Here is a 23175-nt window from a genome sequence, read left to right on the forward strand (position 1 = left end):
AAAAAGAAAATACAGCTATCAAAACACACTCCCTCTGCCATCTCACCTATCCTGCCATGCAAACAACACAAAATCCAATGGTGGCATGAGCAACAACAAAATCCCATAGGACAGAAGCAATAAACTTTCCATCACTCTATTTTTTATTTTTAATTATGTATCAACACCCATGTGTTGAAAGTTGGGGAAATGCAGACATAGAACTCCACCATGTCTATTAGTTTTAACACTAATTTATTTATTTATATATATATATTTTTTTTTTTTTTCCTCCTAAAACTGAAAATGTTCAGGACTACTCTGAATAAACCTTTTTAAAACTGAAATTCTTCAACTTTGTTCATAAAAAAAGTCCTATATTGCTCTTTCCTTTCAAAAATCAAATTTCTTAAAAGAATCTTAAGCTGCTCCTCCCATGTCTTCCCCACTATTCTTCAATCATAATCAAGCTTGTGTTCCCCTACTGCTTGACTGCTGCCATCTAATCTTGTCCCATTTCTTTTTTAAAAATATCTTATTCTCCTTGACTTTTTTTAAAAAAAGATTTTATTTATTTATTCATGAGAGACAGAGAGAGAGAGAGAGAGAGAGGGGGGCAGAGACACAGGCAGAGGGAGAAGCAGGTTTCATGCAGGGAGCCCGACATGGGACTCGATCCCGGATCTCCGGGATCACGCCCTGGGCTGAAAGTGGCGATAAACCACTGAGCCACCTGGGCTACCCTTATTCTCTTTGACTTCTGAGTAGCACTGGACGCTACTCTCCACCCTTTTCTTCCTGAAACTTTCTTCTTAGTTTTCTCTTCCTACCTCTTTGATTACTCCTCTTTCTATGTCCTTCTCAAGCCAACTCCTTTTCAACAATCCTATTATTTCCTCAGGTGCTCAGGACAAAAACATTCCAGTTATCCATTGACAATTCTCACACAGCCTCATTTAATTTATTACTTCTTCACAATACTTCTTTCCTTTCCTACTGTCATCAAAATAGATCAGTCCCTGGTTACCTCCAGGATGAACACAATGCTAAGAAATACATGTTCCTAAAATGCTCTTTGGCATCTGTCCTCATCACTTTATTCAAATGCTTTTTTTTTGGTTTTTCACTGTCTACAAGATCCTCCATAAACCAAGCTCATTATGACCTTTCTGCTCCAGTCAAATAACAGTCTATTCATTATTTCCCACACATTCTTATCTTTGTGCCTTTATTACATTTTTATCCCTTGCTAAAGTAGTAGATCTATCTCATCTAACCCAGGCCTTCAGTCATTTGTTCCTCCTCTGACATCCTTTGTTGGAAATAGTCGGGAGACAGCACTGCATTATGATAGCTGAATTTCCAGCTTAGCATTGTGCATGCTGGGTGGACAGAACATTGAGCTAATGACATATAGGAGGCAATGAAACCACACAGGAATGAAGCTTAGGAGACAAGATAAGGATTAGGGTAGTATCAATAGTATAAACCACCTGAACTCAGAATATGCTAATCTTAACTATATTTACTTCCTTTAAATTGTGTCCTATCTCCGTAACTGGAGGGAGGTAAGATCCTGTGAGGGCAAGATTACTGTATCATACCATTTCCACTCTTAGAATGATGTCCTACACACAATGAAAACTTAATACTGATGATGATATGATGATGGTGGTGGTGATGATGATTAAATTATATTCCAAGTATTTCTGAAATAGATGCTTATAATATTTGCTAGATATCAAAAAATTTCATGTAGTCCTTAAAAAAAAAAGAGGTCTAGTAAGGCATCTATATTTGGCAATTTAAATTTTGTTTTATTGAAAGAAAATCTGGTTCAGGGATAACAAAATCAACTTATAAGTGATTAAAATACAAAAAATACTCCAAACGCTTTTTTTGTTCTTTTCAAAGCTTTATACACACATAGACTAACTGGTAAGCTCTACGTGGGCAGATGTTACATCTGTCCTATTTACTATTTTAACTTCATCTCTTACCACAATAATTACCACACATGGTAGTACTGAATAAATATTTGTGTAAAGTGAATAATAAATTAAGAGGTAAGCTTAAAGAATAGGACACCCTATTTTCTTGGCTTATGGTCCTGGTCAGTGCAACTTGTGCAATAACCCAAAGGGTCAAAATTGTAATTACACAAAAGTGGGCTCTTCATTAAGGAAGTTGAATAAATAAGGATTTCAGCAGCCAAAAACCTACAACAGTTATTCTAACAATATTTGAGTGTGACAGAAATAAGTGAAATTTCACCTTATTTATTGAAGTAACCTATCCCCACCCCCCAAGTGATAGTTTAGTGATATAGCTTATTTAAAGTTATGCTTAAAGGAAGTGTTATTAAAGTTTATAAGATACTCAGCATGGGGATACAATGATACTTTATCCCTCACTGTATTTTACACATGCAAAATTTCCCCTCCAAATTTGACTACATACCTTGAAATTAATATACAAGATGTAAAAAACCCCATTTAATACAGTCACTATTATTTACTAAAATGGTAATATTTTCAAAATAGTGACTATTTAAGGCATAAAATTTATTAGAACATTTATTTTCTTAAAATAGTAAATTTTTTATGCTTACAGCTGTGTCATCAAAGAGGTTGAGTAAAGAAATTAGAAAGGCCCGTCTGTGTTGGCGGTTTCCACGGATCATGGAGTAAAGGTGAGAACACAAAGCACTAGAGGACTCATCTTGCCTGAAACCCCTTACAGGATCTTTTAGGCATGTGTTGATTGCTTGTTGTACCTGGTAAGACATCTTCATACCAGCCACTGCTTTCATCTGAAATCAATAAAAGCCTCGTTATCGAGATGGAAATTAAGAGTCAAATTAAAAATATACTTTGAAGAAGCTAAATCCACTGTTTGGCTTTCTCATTTAAAATAAAATCACAGGACACAAGTGCTGGAAGGAACATCAAAGATCATCTATTGCAACCCCCTCATTTAATGTAAGAAAAAAATCAAGACCCAGAAGAGCTGTTTCTACCAAGATCACACAGTGAAGACTAGAACCCATGCATCCTTATTTATTCGGGCATGCTTGCTGGACTGTCATCTCTAGTTCAGTCTTAGAAGCTAATCTTAAACAAGAATAAACACCTTGGGTGACAAACTTAGTTGCATGTTTAGAAATAAATACTAAGCAAAATATTTTATGCTAATTTGAATATGGGCAGGACATTTGTCAAGGAAATGGTATACCATAGAAAGATGTTTAAATTCAGGTTATACAATTTAAAAACACATACATGAATGAATCCAGCATATTTTTTGTCTATTTCCACAAGTTGCTGATCAGCCTTGTTCCTCATAGCTGGTTCTGGGTCTGTTCCCATAGCAATTAAATATGGTACACACTAAAATAAAAATAAAGGTATTCTTTTAGTGCAATAAATAAATAAATAGGATTTATAAGGCATCACAGTGGTAAAAGCTCTATATGTATCATGACATATATTAAAATTCACTGTATATCTAGGGTATATGTATTTAGTTTTATAGGCCTTTCTACAAATGTCATATCTTAGTGTTCTTTTATTTTTTTAATTAAAAAAAATTTTTTTTTTATTTATGATAGTCACAGAGAGGGGGAGAGAGAGAGAGGCAGAGACATAGGCAGAGGGAAAAGCAGGCTCCATTCCCCGGGAGCCCGACATGGGATTCGATCCTGGGTCCCCAGGATCGCGCCCTGGGCCAAAGGCAGGCACTAAACTAAACCCCTGCGCCACCCAGGGTTCCCTTAGTGTTCTTTTAAAAATGACTAATCTGGGGTGCCTGGGTGGCTCAGTTGGTTGAATGTCTTCCTTTGGCTCAGGTCATGATCCTGGGGTCCTGGGATGGAGCCCCACATCAGGCTCCCTGCTCAGCGGGAGCCTGCTTCTCCCTCTCCCACTCCTCCTGCCTCTGCTCTCTTTCTCTGTCAAATAAATTTATAAAATCTTAAAAAAAAGAGAGATTTATCTTAAAGCAAAAAAAAGTGATGAAGCGTCAACAAAAATAGTGATGTGGTGAAACTGAAACAATTTCAGTGTGAAGTAAAGGTTCTTTAAACATAAAGAGCTCCTACATTAAGAATATCTGTTTAAGATTATGACATAATACAAATATATAATCCAATAACTTTTCAAGTTTGACTGAATTTGCTATGTAAAGATAATGTAGGGCAAAAAGTAACTTGTCTTCCATATTCAAAACTAGGAAGATATAAAATTTTCCAAAACACTGATCTTATATAGAGCTTTAATGATCAGATAGTCTGATAGCTAGTATTTTGATAATAGCCTTATTTACTGGCTTTCTTTCTTTTTAAAAAAAAATATTTTATTTACTTATTCATGAGAGACATAGAGAGAGAGGCACAGAAACATAGGCAGAGGGAGAAGCAGGCTCCATGTATGGAGCCTGACATGGGACTCTATCCCGGGTCTCCAGGATCATGCCCTGGGCCAACGGCGGCGGCTAAACCGCTGAGCCACCGGGGCTGCCCCTACTGGATTTCTAAAGTCAAAAAACACCTTTTTTAAAATATATTTTATTTATATATTCATGAGAGACAGAGAGAGAGAGAGAGACAGAGACAGAGACAGAGAGACAGAGAGGGGCAGAGAAACCGGCAGAGGGGGAAGCAGGCCCACACAGGGAGCCTGACGTGGGACTTGATCCTGGGACGCCAGGATCATGCCCTGTGCTGAAGGCGGCACTAAACTGCTGAGCCATCCGGGCTGCCCCTAATACTTTGTTAAATGAATCTGAACCAGTAGTGAGACCTGAAAACAATAAACAGATAAACAAAAACTAGTTTAAAAATATGTCAACACAGCAACAACTGAAAAGGATGAACATGGATTAAATCCTGAATTGGGGGAGAAAGTCCATAAAGAATATCATTGGTTTGGGGTGCCTGGGTGGCTCAGTCCATGAAGTGACCAACTCTTGGTTTCAGTTCAAGTCATGATCTTTGGGTCATGAGATTGAGCCCCATGTGAGCTCCATGCTCAGTGACGAGTCTGCTTATAATTCTTTCCTTCTAATCTCTCCCCCTCTGCTCCTGCCCTGGCTTTACTCTCTTTCTCTAAAATAAATAAAAAAATCTTTAAAAAATAAAAGAATATTACTAGCTTAACTGGCAAAATTTGAAAATGGAGTGTATATTAGATAATATTGTATCAATTTTAAATCTTCTGAATTTGATGACTGCATTTTGGTTTTGTAAGAGAACGTCTTTGTTCTTAGAAAATATTTATGCTGAAGTGTTTAGAGGTAAAGAATTATTGTGGTATCTCAAAATTACTATCAAAAGATTCAGAAAGAATTGTGTGTATGAAGAAGGAGAGAAAGCAAATACAGCAAAATCTTAACATGTGGTGAATATAGGTGAAGAGAATACAAGGGGGTTTGTTGTACACTCTTGTAATATTTTTGTATGTGTGAAATTTTAAACGAAAGTTTAAAAAAGCAAATATAATAATAAAAAGTATAACTAACTAAGGCCATTCAGAGTATCAGCAAAGAATCCTAAGTATCTCAAAAATTTAAGAGTCTCAACATACATTTTATTACATGATCTTATTGATAATGACCCTGAGTCATGAACTGGCTAAATATTCAATAGTGTGTTTTACTTTGGGATATAGGGAAGAATATAACATATTCTCATATAGCATATATTAGAAAAAGTTCTTTTTTTTTTTTTAAGAAAAAGTTCTATAATAGCCAAAATAAAAATTTTTTTAAAAGATTTTATTTTTTTTAATTTTTATTTATTTATGATAGTCACAGAGAGAGAGAGAGAGAGAAAGAGAGAGGCAGAGACACAGGCAGATGGAGAAGCAGGCTCCATGCACCGGGAGCCCGACGTGGGATTCGATCCCGGGTCTCCAGGATCGCGCCCTGGGCCAAAGACAGGCGCCAAACCGCTGCACCCCCCAGGGATCCCCAAAATAAAAATTTTAAAGGATACAGGCTTTTGGTTATTTAACAAATTCCCTTCTATAGCTGATGGTACTCTCCTGAACATGTCAGATGGATGGTGTACATACTACTACATCAGCATTAGCTGCCTATCCTTAGTGAAGCTAATATGTCTTTATTATGTCAGTCCTCATATTAACGCTTTGAGGTATTAAGTAGTTGGTATTATTTCCAATTTACAGATGAAGGAACTGAGCTTAGGTAATATAATTTACTTTTTCTATGGGTAAAACCTACCCTGCTTACCAGTCTTAACCCCAATTAACTGTCTCATTACAGGCTATGGGTTCTTATAGATATGACTCATTATGGATTAAAACAAATCATCCCTACTTCAAAAATTGATTCCAAATTCATATTCTACCAATATAAGTTAGAAATTTGTTCAAGAGACAATATTGTGAATATATGCGTATTTTAAAGTAATTAGAAAACCCTGGAGATGGGATTCTTAAGCATTTAGGACAAAAAAAACTTAACAAGTAAGATAAAAAACTACTTTTCTCCAATCACAATGTCATCAAATGGTAACAAATCTGGCTCTTTTAAGTAAGCGCTGCTGCTATAAAACATACTTACTTGAACTGGATGAATAAGACCCTGGTTTAGGGTCAATGCAATGACATTCAGGGCAAAGTGGCGTACACTTGATTGGGTGTGAAAAAATGCTTCAAGCACCTGTTTGAGGTAAAGCTGCATGATGGAACTACTCATCCCTGAGGATACATCTCCCATTTCTTTTAGATCTTCCTGTTTTGCAACTTTCTTCCCTACATAAGGAAGTAAGCATATTAAGAACATGTATATTAACTTTACAAAATACATCAAATTAGGCCACAACAAAAAGCATAAAACCATAGCTGGCATACTTGTTCAATGGCTCTTAATCTTGTGTGTATGTCTTTGTCAGAGGCACCTTTGAGAACCTGAGAACTATAATCTCTATCTGACTGCAAAATGTTAATATCTGCATTATACATTAAATTTTAAAAACTATTTTAGGGAGTTTATAAATACCCTAAAGCCTAACTATGGACTTAAGGACTCCTTTTTAACGAAATTTCTTCATATAATAGATAAATAAATTCAGGTGTCCAGATTAAAAAAACAGTTATAGAATATTCTAACTCTAGTCACACTATGAAATTTAAAAATATATTTTTACTTACAGTCTCTATCTGCTTGTTGCATACGTGTATCCTCTTCTTGTAGGTAGGTCTGGAGGTTTTTTAACACTTGTATTTTTAAATTTACTGAAGAGTTCTTATCAGATAAAATGTTATTATATAGATTTTTCACCTCTTGCTCAAACATTAGACTTGGATGTTGAATAAAGGCAAATCCTAAAGACAGAAAAAAAATCTTGATATATTCGTATTAAAATTAAATATAATACTTAATGAAAATGTTGATACATTATTTAAAGAGCTCCTTATTTCAAAAATTAAAACTTAAAATGACTGGAAGAATATATATGCTAGTGGCCTTACCCAGAGAAGTATTAGAGCAGGTACTTCTTTCCCCATGAATTAAAAACAAGAAATTGCATTTCAAAGGAGAATTTCACACAAGAGGAAACCTTGAGGAGGGAGCAGGGCCTAGTGGCTAGGGGAGTGGATTAGGAGTCAGGTGTCTTGGGTTCTATTCCTGGTCCACCACTGACTTGTAGTGTGACCTTGAGTGAGTCACATAATCTCTCTGTGCCTCAATGCTCCATCTGTAAAATGGGGACAATAATATTTACCACCCACCTACCTCAAAGGGATGTTTTCAGGATTTAAGAGGTAATGTCTGCAAACATTTTTTAGATCCCTAGCAGAAGGTACTACATTGGTATTATTAAAAAAATAATTTAAAAAATATCCAGTTGATGAAACAATAATTCTACAATAAACTAGAGCTAACAATATCTTCCATTTATTTTTTATGGCATTATAATTAGAAGCCACAATGCTGAATCCTATAACCATAAGTTAATAAATAGCAAAATAATACTATTCATGTTTTTTGTACAAAATGCTTATTTATGTAAGACAAGATGAAGATCCTTAATGATAGCAAGTGTTACTGATGCCAAATAACAAACTAAACTCAAAGCATAGAGTGATCAGATAACTAATCCAAGGTCACACAGCATAATGTAACATGGCTCAAGTAAGATGTCATTTATTAACTGGTCTAGAGGCACTATTTTCTATATAGTGCTACTTTTTCAAGTCAAAATTTATATTATTTGTTCTCTGAATTAACATTATTAAGTTTTGCCACTTTATATAACTTATGTCCAGGCTGAATATTCAAAGGTACATTTGGCTTGAAGGTAACACTGTAACAATATAACTCCCTAAAGTAAGTGATATATGAATGTTTAATATATTTGCTATAGGTAATTTTCTGAAAGGGATGAAGGAGGAATAAGACACTTAAGATTTAAGTTTATTTAAAGAAATCAGTAAATATTTAGTGAGGTTTGGGCAAGTAAAAACTTATTAATCATTTTTGTTCAAAAGACTAATATCAACCAATTGCTCATGCATATTAAATTATAAAACTTGCTAATGTTACCAAAATAAAGTTTCTCTGACGAACAGAGAAGTTACATGACTTGCTGAAGGTCACCCAGAAAGTCACTGGCTGAGCCAAGAATGGAACCCAGGTGTCTTAACCCCTAGTCCTATTTTCTATATACCAAATCCTACTGTGAATGGAAATATACTTAAATAAAACAACAGTTTAGACTCACATTATTGTAAAATTTGCTCAACCTCTCAAACAATCAAAACTATAAAGAAATTTAGACTTAACTCACCTAGACCAATGATAGCTTTCGTTTGTACCTCTTCATCTGAATGTTTGGTAAAATACATCAATAGTTCAAGTACTTTATCCTTTATATTAACCTAAGGGGGGGGGGGAACACATTAAAGTGTATGAAGAAGAGTAACTTTGATCAGTTTCAACTATAAAGGGAAAAAAAACCTAAACACAATGAAAATTTCCGCATAAAAACTTTACTGAAGAATAAATCACCAATATATTTATAAATCCATTGATTTTAGAATAGTGACATCCAAAATAAAGGTCTGTGACAAAGAAGTTTGTGTCAGAATACAAATAACATACTGCTCCTTCATTGAGAAAGTTGAAAAAAAAAAAAAAAAAAGCTGCTTACCCAGGGTGCCTACTGTTACAAAGCTGATAGAATTTGTGTAATCTTGTTACCAACCAGTAAAAACAGTTCCTGGATCAGAGGCCAGTCTAAGGACCGTATTTTGGGTAGCACTGTTTCAGAATTCTCATTAAACCAGACTACTCTAATACTGCTTTCATCCTGGGTCATCAGTAATTTTCAGTTCAAAGGGTCACACAGTTCTTTTAGAGCATACTAAAGTAATTAATGTTAGAATCTTTACCTTACTGTTGCCTTTAAAATCTTCTAGATCAAAATCAAAATGCCGACATAATGCTCCAACAGTGAAAAGAGATCTGAGAAGTGCTGGTTTGTTTGTTAAAAGTGAGGTGTTATTTGGGTCTTCCTGGTGTTGACTTTTTAATTTTGAAATGGCACCTAGTAAAGATAAGTAGTATTTATTTACAATAAACCTTTTATCCTTGAATTATTATCTTCAAATAATTACTGCTAAGTTGTTAGGATTAAATTTTATTAATTAATGGTTCTAAGTGTCATGCACATGTAGAATTACGAGGGCATGCCTTACAGCCTAAAAGAATTAATGTAAGAAAAAAAATACTTAAGTTTTATTTTACATAGTGGGCAAAAAAACTTAACATTTACTTATGAGGTAAATTTCTGAAGTAATTATATTGAGTTCCTAAGGAAACACAAAAGGTACTAGAAAATTTGTTTCTGAGAAAGGACCAGAGGACAATCACACCTCTTAAAATTCCCTCCATGCTGTCTTTATCAGCTGTGTTTTTAAAAAGGAGCTAGACATACTACAGGATGTAGCAGACTAATTTTAAAGCCTAGGCACTGAACTTACCATAGTATCTATTGAAACAGGCCCATACAAATTTAAAATTTTGTGTCACTTTATTTACAACTGCCCCAAGACAGCTCACACAATGTTGTACTACCTAAAAGATACAGAAAATGTTATGGTTTAGACAAAAGTTAACGACAAAGGTCTTTTATATAATCATTACAAATAGGGTAAACTGAATGCTTACAGTCATGCCATATTTGATGATAAGCTTCATTAAATCTTCTTCAATAGTGGCAAGGAAAGTTTCACTTGGATGCTCCATCAGTGGTACAACCAGCTCTAGGATTTTTGCAACATTGCAGATAACCATGAAGTCATTTTGTGTCTACAATGATAAAATTAGTGCTTTAAAACACCAAAATCTAACAAGAAACTATATATACCTTTATGTATTTCGGGACTGAGGTATTACATATGTAAAGTTTCAGTTAAAAAAAAAAAAGACTTTTAGAAAAGAGCTTTTTTAAGGTATGGAAGGAAGAACATCAGACAATGTCAGGAACTTGGATTCTAGCTCTGCCACTAACTTACCATGTAACCTTTGAGTCGTTTAATCACAATGCTACAGTTATTCTTTTTTTCCCTAAAATGCAACACAAGCCAATTCTGAACAAAGGTGTTTAAATACTGAATATTTTACCAAGACTGATACTGTTTTTACGATTAGTATTTTTCAAACTGGTGTATGTTAACCTAGTAGTACTCAGTTGCAGGGGAGAGTCTGTCCCCACAGGATATTTGGCAATATCTGGAGAAATTTCTGGTTGTCACATTAGGGGAGTTAGGGGGTACTTTTGATATATCCAGTGGATAGAGGTCAGGGATACTGTCAAGCATCGTATAATACACAGAATAGTTCTTGACAAGAAAGAATAATTCAGCCCTCAGTGTCAATTGTGCTGAGGCTGAGAAGCCTTGTATTAATGCTTTTTATGAAGATGCAAATACAGAATCCCAAAACTAAGTATAGGACTTTATTTTAAATTTTAAAATAGTAAAATTTTAATTTAAAAAAAGTTTAGAACTTTGATTAAAAACTAAGCAATTTTAAATAAATAGGTGGAACATTAAAAAAAAAAAACCCAAAAGGTTATTAGTAAAGAATTTACAATAAAGTCTCTTTAAAAAAAAAAGTTTCTCACCCACTATCCTCCAGTAACCCAGTTCCTGCCCCAAGGCAACCAAAATTATTAGTTATTTTTGTTAAGTAAGGCATTCAACATGTTATCTAGTCAAGTTAACACTCTTTATTCTTAGCAACAGGTTACTGACACTCATTTTGGTCTCTTTGAGCATATTATCTCTCACTGAATAAAAATGTTCCCACCTGATATTCATCCATCTTTTCAGGACTAAATAAAAACATAAATAAGATGAATGCTTCTAAAGTAACATAGAAATCCTGTCATTTCCTGCCCACTGCTGTCTGCTTTAAGCAATAAGGGATTAAAGTGGTCTAGGGATGAAGAGTTTTCATTAAGATAAATTCATCTGAGCATCATAGTTAAAATTTTACTTTAAAACTACTTTTGGGATCCCTGGGTGGCGCAGCGGTTTGGCGCCTGCCTTTGGCCCAGGGCGCGATCCTGGAGACCCGGGATCGAATCCCACGTCGGGCCCCCGGTGCATGGAGCCTGCTTCTCCCTCTGCCTGTGTCTCTGTCTCTGTCTCTCTCTATCATAAATAAATAAAAATTAAAATTTTAAAACTACTCTTAACATTTTAGGTATAGAAATCAAATAAAAGAATATCTAGAAGAAAAATGTAAGGAAAGATGGAAATCATGAAGGAAAAGGTCAGAAGAATATAATACTAAGAAAACATTCGAAATGACATAAGATGCAACATGAAATGCTTCAATATCTCAAAAACTTAAGAGTAAAGAGTTTTCAAAAAAGGAAAGGAAAAAAGCTCCACAATTCAATGGTCAAATGGTCAAATGATAATAAACAGTCAAATCACAGAAAATCAAGTACAATTGGTTAATATCATAAAAAAGATGCTCAACCTTCTTAGAATCAGGGAAGGTAAAATGAAGCAACAATGAACTATTCCTTTACACCTGACTGGCAAAGAGGATAAAAATGACATAGATTGTCATATACTGGTTTCCAAAGAGGCTATAAAACATGTCCATCAGCAATCTGGAAAAATCTATTTAAAAACCCAAACCCAAATACTCCCTTAATCTACTAAGTCCATTCCTTAGGATCTATCCCCGGCCTCCCAAAAAAGCAGCACTATTTAAAGATACATGAATAGGAATGTGTATAGTGCCTATCAATAGGAAGCAATATAAAAACCTGTCAAAATGGGAAATGGTTAAATAAATCATAAAACATCCATAAGATGGATAATGTATACATATATAACTTGATTTTTAAAAATCTGGTCAACCAGTTATGTGTGTGTGTGTGTGTGTGTGTGCACAATTACAGAAGCATGGGTATAGTATGTAAGGATACTCTAGGTTGTTCATCCTGAGATGAAGAAGAAGAAAGATGGAAGTAGGATACAGAAAACAAAAAAGATTTAAATGTGTCTAACATATAGGAGATGGCTTTACTTATATAAAAAACATTGTGTGCATAAAACTATCCAACATTCACCCTTCCTTTTAATATACACACAGGACTAAATGAAAATATATTTATAGATCCTTTTGTAGTTCATAAGCATGATGACTGGGTGTTCACGCTGTTATGTGACATGTGCCTTCCCTCAAACCTTGTTACAATCTTGGCATATTACCATGATTTAAAAGAAAATTATATATATGCATATGTGCGTGTATATTTACCTACACATAAAAATTCTACAAAATTCTACAAAATGCTTTCAAAGTAATCTTGCTTCAAAGTAATATTGGTTCAAACCAAGTCTATTTACACAAGTTACATTATTGTCCAGTTCCTAGAAGCAAACAGATGTGGGGTTGAATTCTAGCTCTGGGACTGGTCAGCTGTGTGAAACTGGGCAAGTTATTTATATTCTCAAAGCTTTAGTTTCTTATCTGTAAAACTAATGATACCTACTTCACAAGGTAAATGAGATAATGCATGTAAAATTCTTCGTAGTACTTGGCACTGAGCTCAATAAATATCAGCTCCTATTACTGGGCATAGATTACATATTAATCAATTTATTTCTGGATCTAATACAAGCCCTAAAGATAGAATTAGGATCTTAGAAGTATTATATGTTGTTTTTATAGATTTATCTTCTGGTACTTCCTGCACTTAAAACCTCTTAGGTTTTTCATCTAGAACTTGTTAATTTAGGTCACCAAAAAACCAGACCATAGCTGCAAAACAAATCTAGTTGAGAAAATAGTTAAAATTAGCTTCTTAGGAATACTGAGAATGTGGGAAGTAAAAAAGCAATTTACATTTACAATTTTTAGAATATTTCAAAATTTAGTGTTTGTAATAAGTCACTTAACTCACCATACTGTTGTATAAATTGCTGGATTATTTTATTTTATTTTCGTGTTAATCTTAAAAACAGAGTATGTACAATATTAAAACAACTAACATCTCCAATATACTAGATTTTCCATATTCAACATATCTATGGTGTTATAAAATAAATACAATATACTCATAAAATATATTGAAATGACAAATGAAAAGCAGATTTAGAATCCAAAAGACAGTAGATTTCCCAATGAGAGGAACTTTGCCTCATTCAACCTTTGAGGTCTTAACAATAGTTATAACATTTAGTAAGCACTTACTGAGGGTTTAACCTGAGGAGCCTATGGAGGAAATGAAGCCTGAACTTCATTTATAATACATCAGAAAAATGATGTCTGTAGATAACTTGCTACAAATATTAGAACATATATTCGAGAACATGACACAGTTAATCAGTGAAGTGTGGATGACACAATGTGAATTCTAAATTTAAAATACTTACTACATGGTAAGAAAGAAAAATAGGACAGCTCTATACTTACACTACATTTAGTGGTAAGGTATGGCTGCATAGTCATGGCGTGTTTAACCATGAGCTGAGGTCTTATTTTGCTGAATAAGAACAAAGTGGTTATGCAAGCTACCAATCTTCCAGAATTCACACCTTTATTGTCAGAGTCTGGAAAAACAGAAATGAGATACTAAAATATAACAAGGCAGTGGAAATTATATACAGATTTCTTAAATTACTCAATATCATCCCCTGAATTGATTTAGTACATGCCTCAATAAAAGATTAGCGTTTCTTATGATACTAGACTTCCTACATTTTTTTATTATACATATTACATATATTAAGAATAAGAAATGAAGACGTTGTGCTATTGAAATAGAATTTTACACTAAGGGGTGGAGGATCAAAGTTAAAAAGTAGAATGGAAGTTAAGTTTAGGGATGGGCTTTTGGGAATAAACATGATACTGCTTACTAAAAATGGATGGAAGTAAGTATGAGAAACTCAGCAAAGGGGGACAAAAACAAGTTAGCTAGGTGATACTGTGTTTGAAAGGACTGGGAAAAAGATGCTACAGTGGTAGAAGAATGTTAAAAGACTGGAGCGATGAATTAAGAAGCTGGACCAGTACTACATCAAGAATGGTAAACAAACTGCTGTTCCAGTGGGAGGAAAATGCTGCTAGTTAGGAGACACAGTGGTTCTTAGGAGGCAAATTAATTTTTAGAAGAGATTAGCAATTTTTTCAACATTGACAACAGTATCACCCTTAAAATCTAGGATAGGCAAAAATAGGGGAACAGAACTAGGAGATAAAAAGAAAAAGAGGTACACATGGAAAATGAAAAAAAATTAAAGAAACTGCATAAAAAATATAAAGGATATCAACAACTTCTTAGGCGCCATAATGGTACCTCTGAAAGGCCCCCAATTCTGGAGGATGACCAAGACTACCTACTGTTCCTCATCAATGTACATTAGGATATGGGAAGTAATATTAGTCTTGGGTGCTTTAAGCAATAGATTATCAATTATTACTTTTACAGCTTTATGTAATTATTTACTTATATTCTGATTAATGACTTCAAATTTGTGACTGGTAAATAATGTAATAGATAATATAAAATATTAAGTAAGGAATTTGTCAATTTAAAAAATATTAACTGCTTTATCTAGCTCAAGATTAAATGCATTTTATATAACAATTATAAATGATATTAGGAATATACTACAAATCTTTTAAAAGCATTTTTATCATAGTTAAAACAATTTCATTTTGAGAGAATATTTTATATCATTTAAAAGATATCAAACAGTTTTTGGATGAGTGCAACTAGCTAAATATATATTTAGCTCCTGGACTTTTAGGTCTGTTCAACATAACATCTAGAATTATACGCTACTGAAAGATGTACAAGAGATGATGCCTATGCTTTTATTATACTACTCTAGATAATCTTAGTCAACCTAAACAATATAATCTAGGATGCAACATCAAACAAAAAAAACCCCTTCATTTAAAAGTGAAGTACTTAATTATTAGGCTAAGCAGAACCAGAAGCAAAATTGAGAAATGTGCCCAAAGTATTTTAAAATATCTTATAAAATCAACTTAACGACCAATATATAAAATGTCTTACCAGCTAGAGATTCCTCATATTTAAGAATGTGCTCAACTAGGTTATCAACAAGTTGAGTACAAGCTTTCTTCACAGGTTTATATGAGGAATCCTCTTCGGACTTCAACAACTATATATGTATATATATAAAAAAAAAAATCCCAGTATAATTATTCATTAGGCAATAATAATATAAATGCATTAAATGTGTCCATAATAAGCTTTTCAATTTGTCATTAACAATTAATATGGAAAATGCAAATAAACAAAAATATATAACAGATGTTTTAAAATCTTATAAACCAGTAATTTATAAATAGTTTCAAACAATATTAGTATGAAGTATTTAAACTGTTGTGTGTAGGACCTGAGGTAAGATATGAGAGAAATGAGAAAGGTGACCTTCCTTAATGCTCAGGGATAGTAGGATTATTCTAAAGAATTAGAATTCTATTCTTCATCATTTCAAGTCCTCTGACAGCTCAAAAAAGGTATGAGTTAATTACATTTCTAATATAATTATAACTTCATCTGAATTGTACCTTCAATCCTGTAATTATAAAACATAAGGCTAGATTTCTTTTCTGTATTATCCTTTGTCAAATTACCAATAAGCAATGTTAGAAAAGTGTTAGGAATGATGAGAGGAGGAAAAGATCATAGCCAAAAAATAAAACCAATTCAAACTTTTATAATCATAGGTCAATTATAAAGTCATCTAAAGTATAATTGTTTTGTTAATATAGACTAGCTAATACAACTCGGGAGGTATTTAAAAAGTTGAAATGTGTATTTGATTTTCATGAGAGTTCCAGTGCTGTCCAATATAACTTGCTGCAATGATGGAAATGTTCTAAGTCTGTGCTACTCAGTATGGTTGCTGCAAGACATATACAGCTACTAAATATGTGAAATGTTGCTTGTATGACTAAAGAATTAAAATTAAATAAAAATAAAAATTCAAATTAAGTTAAAAAAAAAACCACGTGTGGCTAGTATTGGATAGCTCAAGTTTAAACTTTCACTATAAGAGGCATGAATGATTAAAACAATTGACAGCAATCAGGATAACATAACACATATGTTGCCCCCATCCTCTTTAGCTTAAAGATATACATCGAAAAGAAAATTTCAATTTTCAGTTTCAACTCTGTATAGCAAATTCTCCTTGTCCTGCTCTATAACTCAATTCCTTAAGCAGCTACTAAAATCGCATACTAGCCTTTTCTAGGCAGGAGCAGAAAGCAATCCCGTCTTTTTCTTTTTCCTCTCTAAGAGATCAAGTATATACAAAAGTATAAATCTTAGATTTTGGTTCATGATACACCATCAATACTGCTATGAGACCTTTTGTTTACTTATAAAAACATCATACTATGACTCCAACTCAAGAACAAGAATATTTTCATGAACTTTTATTTTCCCAATGTGCTCCTTCCCTTATTCCATCTTACTATGTCACTTCAAGGTAACCACTATCAGGAACTTTAAAATTTCTTTGCTTAAAAAAATTGGGTAAGCTGTATACTGTTTATAGTTTTGCTTGATTTTCAACTTTCTAAAACGTATCATACCAGATGTAGTTGTCTGGGATTTGCCTTGTTCATTCAACATTATGTCCCTAACTGTAATCCAGGTTGCTGCAAATGACAATGTTAATTTTAACTGCTATACAACAGGTGTGTCAGTACTGCAATTATTTTATCTATTCTGAAGATAGGTTAATTACACTTTTTAGTGGCATAATAAGCATTCTTTTATTTGTCTCCTGGCACACATATTCAAGATTTTCTTGGGTATATACCTTGAAGTGGAATGCTCAACTTTATGAAATAATGCTGTATTTTTTCAAACTGGTTGTAGTATTTTTTTCAATTAATAGTTTAAGAGATACTGTTTAATCCATCTCTTTTCCATCACTTGTTATCATCTGACTCCTCAATTTCTGCCAATCAAACGAATGTAAAACACAGTTTTGATTTGTATTTTCCATATTACTAATGAGGCTGAACACCATATAGGCCATATGTGCTATTTCTTGTATGAAAAGCCTATTCAACTTTTACCTATTTTTCTACTGGGACTCTTGCCTTATGTTTGTAGAAAAGGAGTTCTTTTTTTTTTTTAAAGATTTTATTTATTTATTCATGATAGTCACACAGAGAGAGACAGAGAGGCAGAAACACAGGTAGAGGGAGGAGCAGGCTCCATGCAGGGAGCCTGACGTGGGATTCGATCCCGGGTCTCCAGGATCGCGCCCCGGGCCAAAGGCAGGCGCCAAACCGCTGCGCCACCCAGGGATCCCTAGAAAAGGAGTTCTTCACAGATTCTTAATAATGACCCTTTCTTACATGTTATGTGTGTGTCAAATATCATTTCCCAGTTTGTGACTTGTGTCTTTAAGACGTCTTTTGATTAGAAAATGTATTTCATTTCAGCATAGCAAAATTTATCAATCTTTTAAGGTTAATGGTTTTGGAATTTAAGAAATCTTTCCCTACAGAAAGGTCAAAAATATATTTATATATATATTATCTTCTAAAGGTTTTAAAGAGTTCCTTTAATCTATATGGAAGTAATTATTGAGTTGAATTAGGAATCAATTCTTTTAAGATTTATTTATTTTAGAGAGAGAGAGAGAGAGAGAGAGTGCAGGTGGGAGGGAGGAAGGGTAGAGGCAAAGGGAGAGAGAATCTCAAGCAAGCTCCCGCTGGGTATGGAGCCCTGACCTGGGGCTCCTGGGCCTTGATTTCATGACCCTGAGATCATGACCTGAGTGGAAACCAAGAGTTGGATGCTTAGCTGAATAAGCCACCCAGGTGCCCTGAAGATAGGAATCAATTCATTAAAAAAAAAAAAAAAAAAAAAAAAATCTTATAGATAGCCAATTGTCCCAGGCTCATCTATTGAGAACTCAATCCTTTCCCCCGTTAACTGCAGTGCCACTTTTATTTTATAATAAGTATATCCTATAAGCATAGAGGCTTATTTCTGGGCTCTCCATCTTTTTCTATTGGTCTATTTAGTACCACACTATCTTAACTACTACATCTTTAAATAGAAGTCCTTATATTTGGTAAGGTAGGTAATTTCTCCTGCATTTTCAGAAATGACAATTTAGTTCTTTGCTTTTCCATCTACATTTTACAATCACCTCAACATATCTGATGACTTTTTTTTCCTTTTTTGTTTTTTTAAGCAGGCTCCACATTCAGCATGGGGCTTGAACTCACAACCCTGAGATTAAAAGTCACATGTTCTACGACTGAGCCAGCCAGGTGCCCCATGACAATGGTTTTTTATTTTGATGAGATCTCTGAACATTTTCCCATTTTGCATGATTTTCATTTCAGGTTTGTAGTTATTTTCTGTCAGATTTTATTCCTAGTTTATTAGAAGTTATCATTCAAAGTTATCAAATTTTATCAAAATTTTTCCAGTGTTCCCTGGAATGATTATTTATTTCTTCTTTAGTATTAAATCATACATGCACACATGTGTGCGCTCATGTTAAACCAGCCTTACACTTATATATGCGTTAAGAACATGTATATACATATATACATATATATACACATATATGTGTATATATATATATACACACATCTTTATCCATCTTATTTTTGATGTATTTCAAAGTAAACTGTAGACAGTATACTTTTTCCCTGAGATAACATTTACACAAAATGAAATGTACAAATCTTCAGTGCACATTTTTTTCAATTAATAGTTTAAGAGATACTGTTTAATCCATCTCTTTTCCATCACTTGTTATCATCTGACTCCTCAATTTCTGCCAATCAAACGAATGTAAAACACAGTTTTGATTTGTATTTTCCATATTACTAATGAGGCTGAACACCATATAGGCCATATGTGCTATTTCTTGTATGAAAAGCCTATTCAACTTTTACCTATTTTTCTACTGGGACTCTTGCCTTATCTTCATTTGCTCAGTTAAGTGCATTCACCATTATAATTCAAACTCCTATGAAGATACAGAAAAGTGACCTACATCTTTAATTTGTATCAGAATCATCTGGAGACAATAAAATACAGAATGATGGGCCTACCCTCAGAGTTACTGGGGTAAAGCCTTAGAATTCCTAGATCTAATAAGTTGCAGGTAATCTCAGTAACTTTTAGAACCACTGACATAGACTATTACCATCATTCTTGAAAGTTCCCTCATGTTACTTCCCAGTCAATTCCTGAACCCCTGCAACCACCCTTCTGATTTTTTCCAATACAGATTAATTTTTGCCTCTCCTAGAACTTCATATAAATGGAATCAGAATATGTACTCTTCTGTGTAAGGCTTCCTTCACTCTGTGCAACGTTTTTACTATTCACCTAAGTTGTATGTATCCAACATTTGTTCCTTTATGATGTGGAATACTATTAAATTGTGTGGATAGGTCAGTATTTTTACCCATTCTCTGGGTGTTGGAGATACAGTATTTAATTAGAAACCAAACTGTACCTTCAACACTATTACTTAGAAATCTCCTTAGCTAAATATCCACTTTCATGCTTAAAGTTCTACTGTTCACAAAACACTAGAACAAGAACACAATTCAACCAAGTTCTTTGCCACTTTATAACAAAGACTGCTTTTTCTGTTATCCAATAGCATGTTTCTCATTTCCGAGACCTCATCAGAATGGCCTTTACTGTCTGTATTTCTACCAACATTCTGTATGTGATTATATGCATTCTCTAAGAAGACAAAAGCTTTCTCTATGTAGTTTCTTTTCTGAGCCTTCACCAGAACTGCCTTTCAATATCTCTTCACAGCAATATCAGCTTTTTCTATTATGTACCTCAAAACTCTTCAAGTCTCTACTAATTATCCAGTTCCAAAGCCACTTGTACACTTGTTTCAGCTGCATCCCATGGTACCAGTTTCTTAGTCAACTTGGGCTGCTATAACCAATACCACAGACCAGGTGGCTTAAACAGAAATTTATTTCTCATAGTTTTGGAAGTTGGGAAATCTGAGATCAAGGTGCTAGCATCTTCTGGTGAAGAAGATGCTTTTCCTAGCTTGCCGATGAGGATCTTCTTGTTATATCCTTATATGGCAGAGGGGAGAGAGAGATCATCTCTTGTGTCTCTTCTTAGAAGGGTACTAACCTGATTCACAAGGGCTCCACCCTCATGACCTAATTATCTCCTAGTATCATACTAGGGGTTAGGCTTCAACATATGAATCTTGGAGACATATATTCTGTCCACAGCTTTCTTCGAGGAATCCTCTTGAGGAAGGAGTCCCATACTCTATAGAAAATATATTATTAATTTTTTCCCCAACCTTCCCCAAAGGGGCCTATGGTCTTTTACCAGGTTAACCGTACACTGGAGAAAAGAAACTGATCAGACCACACTGGAGAAAAGAAACTGATCAGACCTTCTAGGTATTATTAGATTATTAGATGCTGGTTCTGAACTGGCACTAATTCTAGGAGACCCTAAAGTAGGAGTGGGGTCTAGAGGTCAGGTGTATAACTCTGGTCTGTTTCACAGTGAGTCCAGTGGGTCCCCAAATGCATCCTGTGATTATTTCCCAGTACCGAAATGCAAAATTGGAATAGATATATTCCTCAGCTGATAGAATCCCCACATTGGTTCTTTGGTTTGGGAAGTGAGGGCTATCACAGTGAGAAAGGCCAAATAGAAGGCACAAGGAATGCTTCTACCCAGGAAAACAGTATATGGAAAGCAATACTACATTCCTGGAGGGGCTGTTAAGATTAGCACTATCATCAAAGACTTGAAGGATGCAGAGATGTAATTCACACCACCTTCTCATTCAACTTGCTTATTTGGCCTGTGCAGTAGACAGATGGATCCTGGGGAATGACAGTGGACTAGCCTAAGCTTTACCAGGTGGTGACTCTAACTGCAGCTGCTGTACTAGGTAATAGTTGAGCAAATTAATACATTGCCTGGTACCCTCTGGCAGATGCCTTTTCTCTCCATCCCTGTCAAAAGCCCACCAGAATCAGTGTGCTATTGGCAGATAGCCAGCAATACACTGTACTGCCCTACCTCAGGCATTTATTAACTCTCCAGCTCTATGCTATAATTTAGCTTGCAGGATCTTGATTATGCCTTCCTTTAATAAGATTATTACATTAGTTCATTATATTGATGGTGTGATGCTGACCTAGTGAACAAAAAATAGCAACCACTCTAGACTTACTGATAAGACTTGCATGTGTCGGAGGGTGGGGAAATAAATCCAACAAAAACTCAAGGGTCTTTTACTTCAGTGAAATTGCTAGGGTCCTAGTGGTGTGGGGTATGTTGAGTTATCCCCTCTAGGTAAAGAATAAGTTGTTCCATCTGGCCTCTCCTATATATACCCCCCCCCCCCACAAAAAAAAAAGGCATAATGACTAGTGGGCTTTGGATTTTAGAGGCAACAAAATCCTCTTTTGGGTGTTATTACTCTGGCTCATTTACTGAGTGACCAGACACTGCCTGCACTGAGTGGGACCCAGAAGAGAAAAAGGCTTTGCAAAAGATTGGGGCTGCTATCCAAGTTGCTCTGCAGCGTGGGTCAGATGACTCGGTATATCCAATGGCGTCTGCAGTGTCAGTGGTAGAGAGGGATGCTGTTTGGAGCCTTCGGCAGGACCCTAGAGGTGGACTGCATGCAGTACAAACCCTTAGGATTTTGAAGCAAAGCTCTGCCATTCTCCGTGGGTAATTACCCTCCTTTTGAAGAGCTCCTGGCCTGCGACTGGACCTTGGTAGTCACTGAATGCCTAGCTATTGGCCACCAAACTACCATGCAATTTGAGTTGCCCATCATGAGCTGGGTGTTACCTGACTCATCAAGACATAAAGTTGGGTATGTACAGCAGCACGTCATCATCAAATCTAAGTAGTATATATATGACTGGGTGAGAGCCGGCCTAAGGGGTCAAGTAAGTCACATCAAGAAGCAGCTCAATGCCTATAGTTCCCATTGTTGCTATTACTGCCCTTCTCTCTTCCAGCCTGTACTTATGGCGTCATAGGGAGTTCCCTATGATCATCCCTATGATCAACTGACAGAGTTGAGGGAAAAGACTGAGGTGTAGTTTACAAATGGGACCATTCCAAAGTGGATATTTGCCGCAGTAATGTCTGGAACATCCCTGAAGGACGGGGCTAAAGAGAAATTCCTCTACTACGCAGAACTTTTGAGCAGTGCATCTGTTCACTTTGCTTGGAAAAAGGAATGACCAAATTTGTGACTATATATAGATTCATGGTGTGTGGCCAATGGTTTGGCTGGATGGTTAGGGACTTGGAAGGAAGAAGATTAGAAAGCTGTTGACAGGAAATTTAGCGAAGAGGCATGTAGACAGACATCTCTGAATGGGCAAAAAATATGAGGATATTTATGTCCCACATAAATATTCACCAAAGGATGACCACAGCAGAGGAAGATTTAAATAATCAAATCAAGTGGATAGGACGACTCATTCTATAGGTACCTTCTCTGAGGATATCAGCCTCTTTCCCCAACTACTCGTTATTGCTCAATGGGGTCATGAACGAACTGTCCATGGTGGCAGGGATGGAGGATACTCTAGATACAGATTTGCCTTCCCTGCATGCAGTGCTTCTGCTAAAACTACCAC

The 23175-nt window shown here is 35.0% G+C and overlaps 1 protein-coding gene and 1 non-coding gene across 6 annotated transcripts in view; one reads left to right on the plus strand and one right to left on the minus strand.

Moving 5' to 3' along the window:
* NIPBL (NIPBL cohesin loading factor) overlaps window positions 1-23175 on the minus strand; it is a 197467-nt gene that overhangs the window by 7939 nt on the left and 166353 nt on the right. For all 5 annotated transcript variants that reach the window (XM_077896197.1, XM_077896201.1, XM_077896199.1 and 2 more), the window contains 10 exons: window positions 15560-15668; window positions 13948-14084; window positions 10174-10314; window positions 9987-10080; window positions 9396-9550; window positions 8792-8882; window positions 7152-7325; window positions 6562-6752; window positions 3261-3368; window positions 2591-2791 (listed from right to left, as the gene is read on the minus strand). In XM_077896197.1, the coding sequence (XP_077752323.1) occupies window positions 2591-2791; window positions 3261-3368; window positions 6562-6752; window positions 7152-7325; window positions 8792-8882; window positions 9396-9550; window positions 9987-10080; window positions 10174-10314; window positions 13948-14084; window positions 15560-15668 (1401 nt within the window). The remainder of the gene's footprint in view (window positions 1-2590; window positions 2792-3260; window positions 3369-6561; window positions 6753-7151; window positions 7326-8791; window positions 8883-9395; window positions 9551-9986; window positions 10081-10173; window positions 10315-13947; window positions 14085-15559; window positions 15669-23175) is intronic.
* LOC144313199 (small nucleolar RNA U13) lies at window positions 12646-12747 on the plus strand. The gene has a single exon (XR_013378922.1). It is a non-coding gene; the product is annotated as a small nucleolar RNA U13 (small nucleolar RNA).

This window comes from Canis aureus, chromosome 4, assembly GCF_053574225.1.
Source record: "Canis aureus isolate CA01 chromosome 4, VMU_Caureus_v.1.0, whole genome shotgun sequence".
In the NCBI taxonomy this organism is placed as follows: Eukaryota; Metazoa; Chordata; class Mammalia; order Carnivora; family Canidae; genus Canis; species Canis aureus.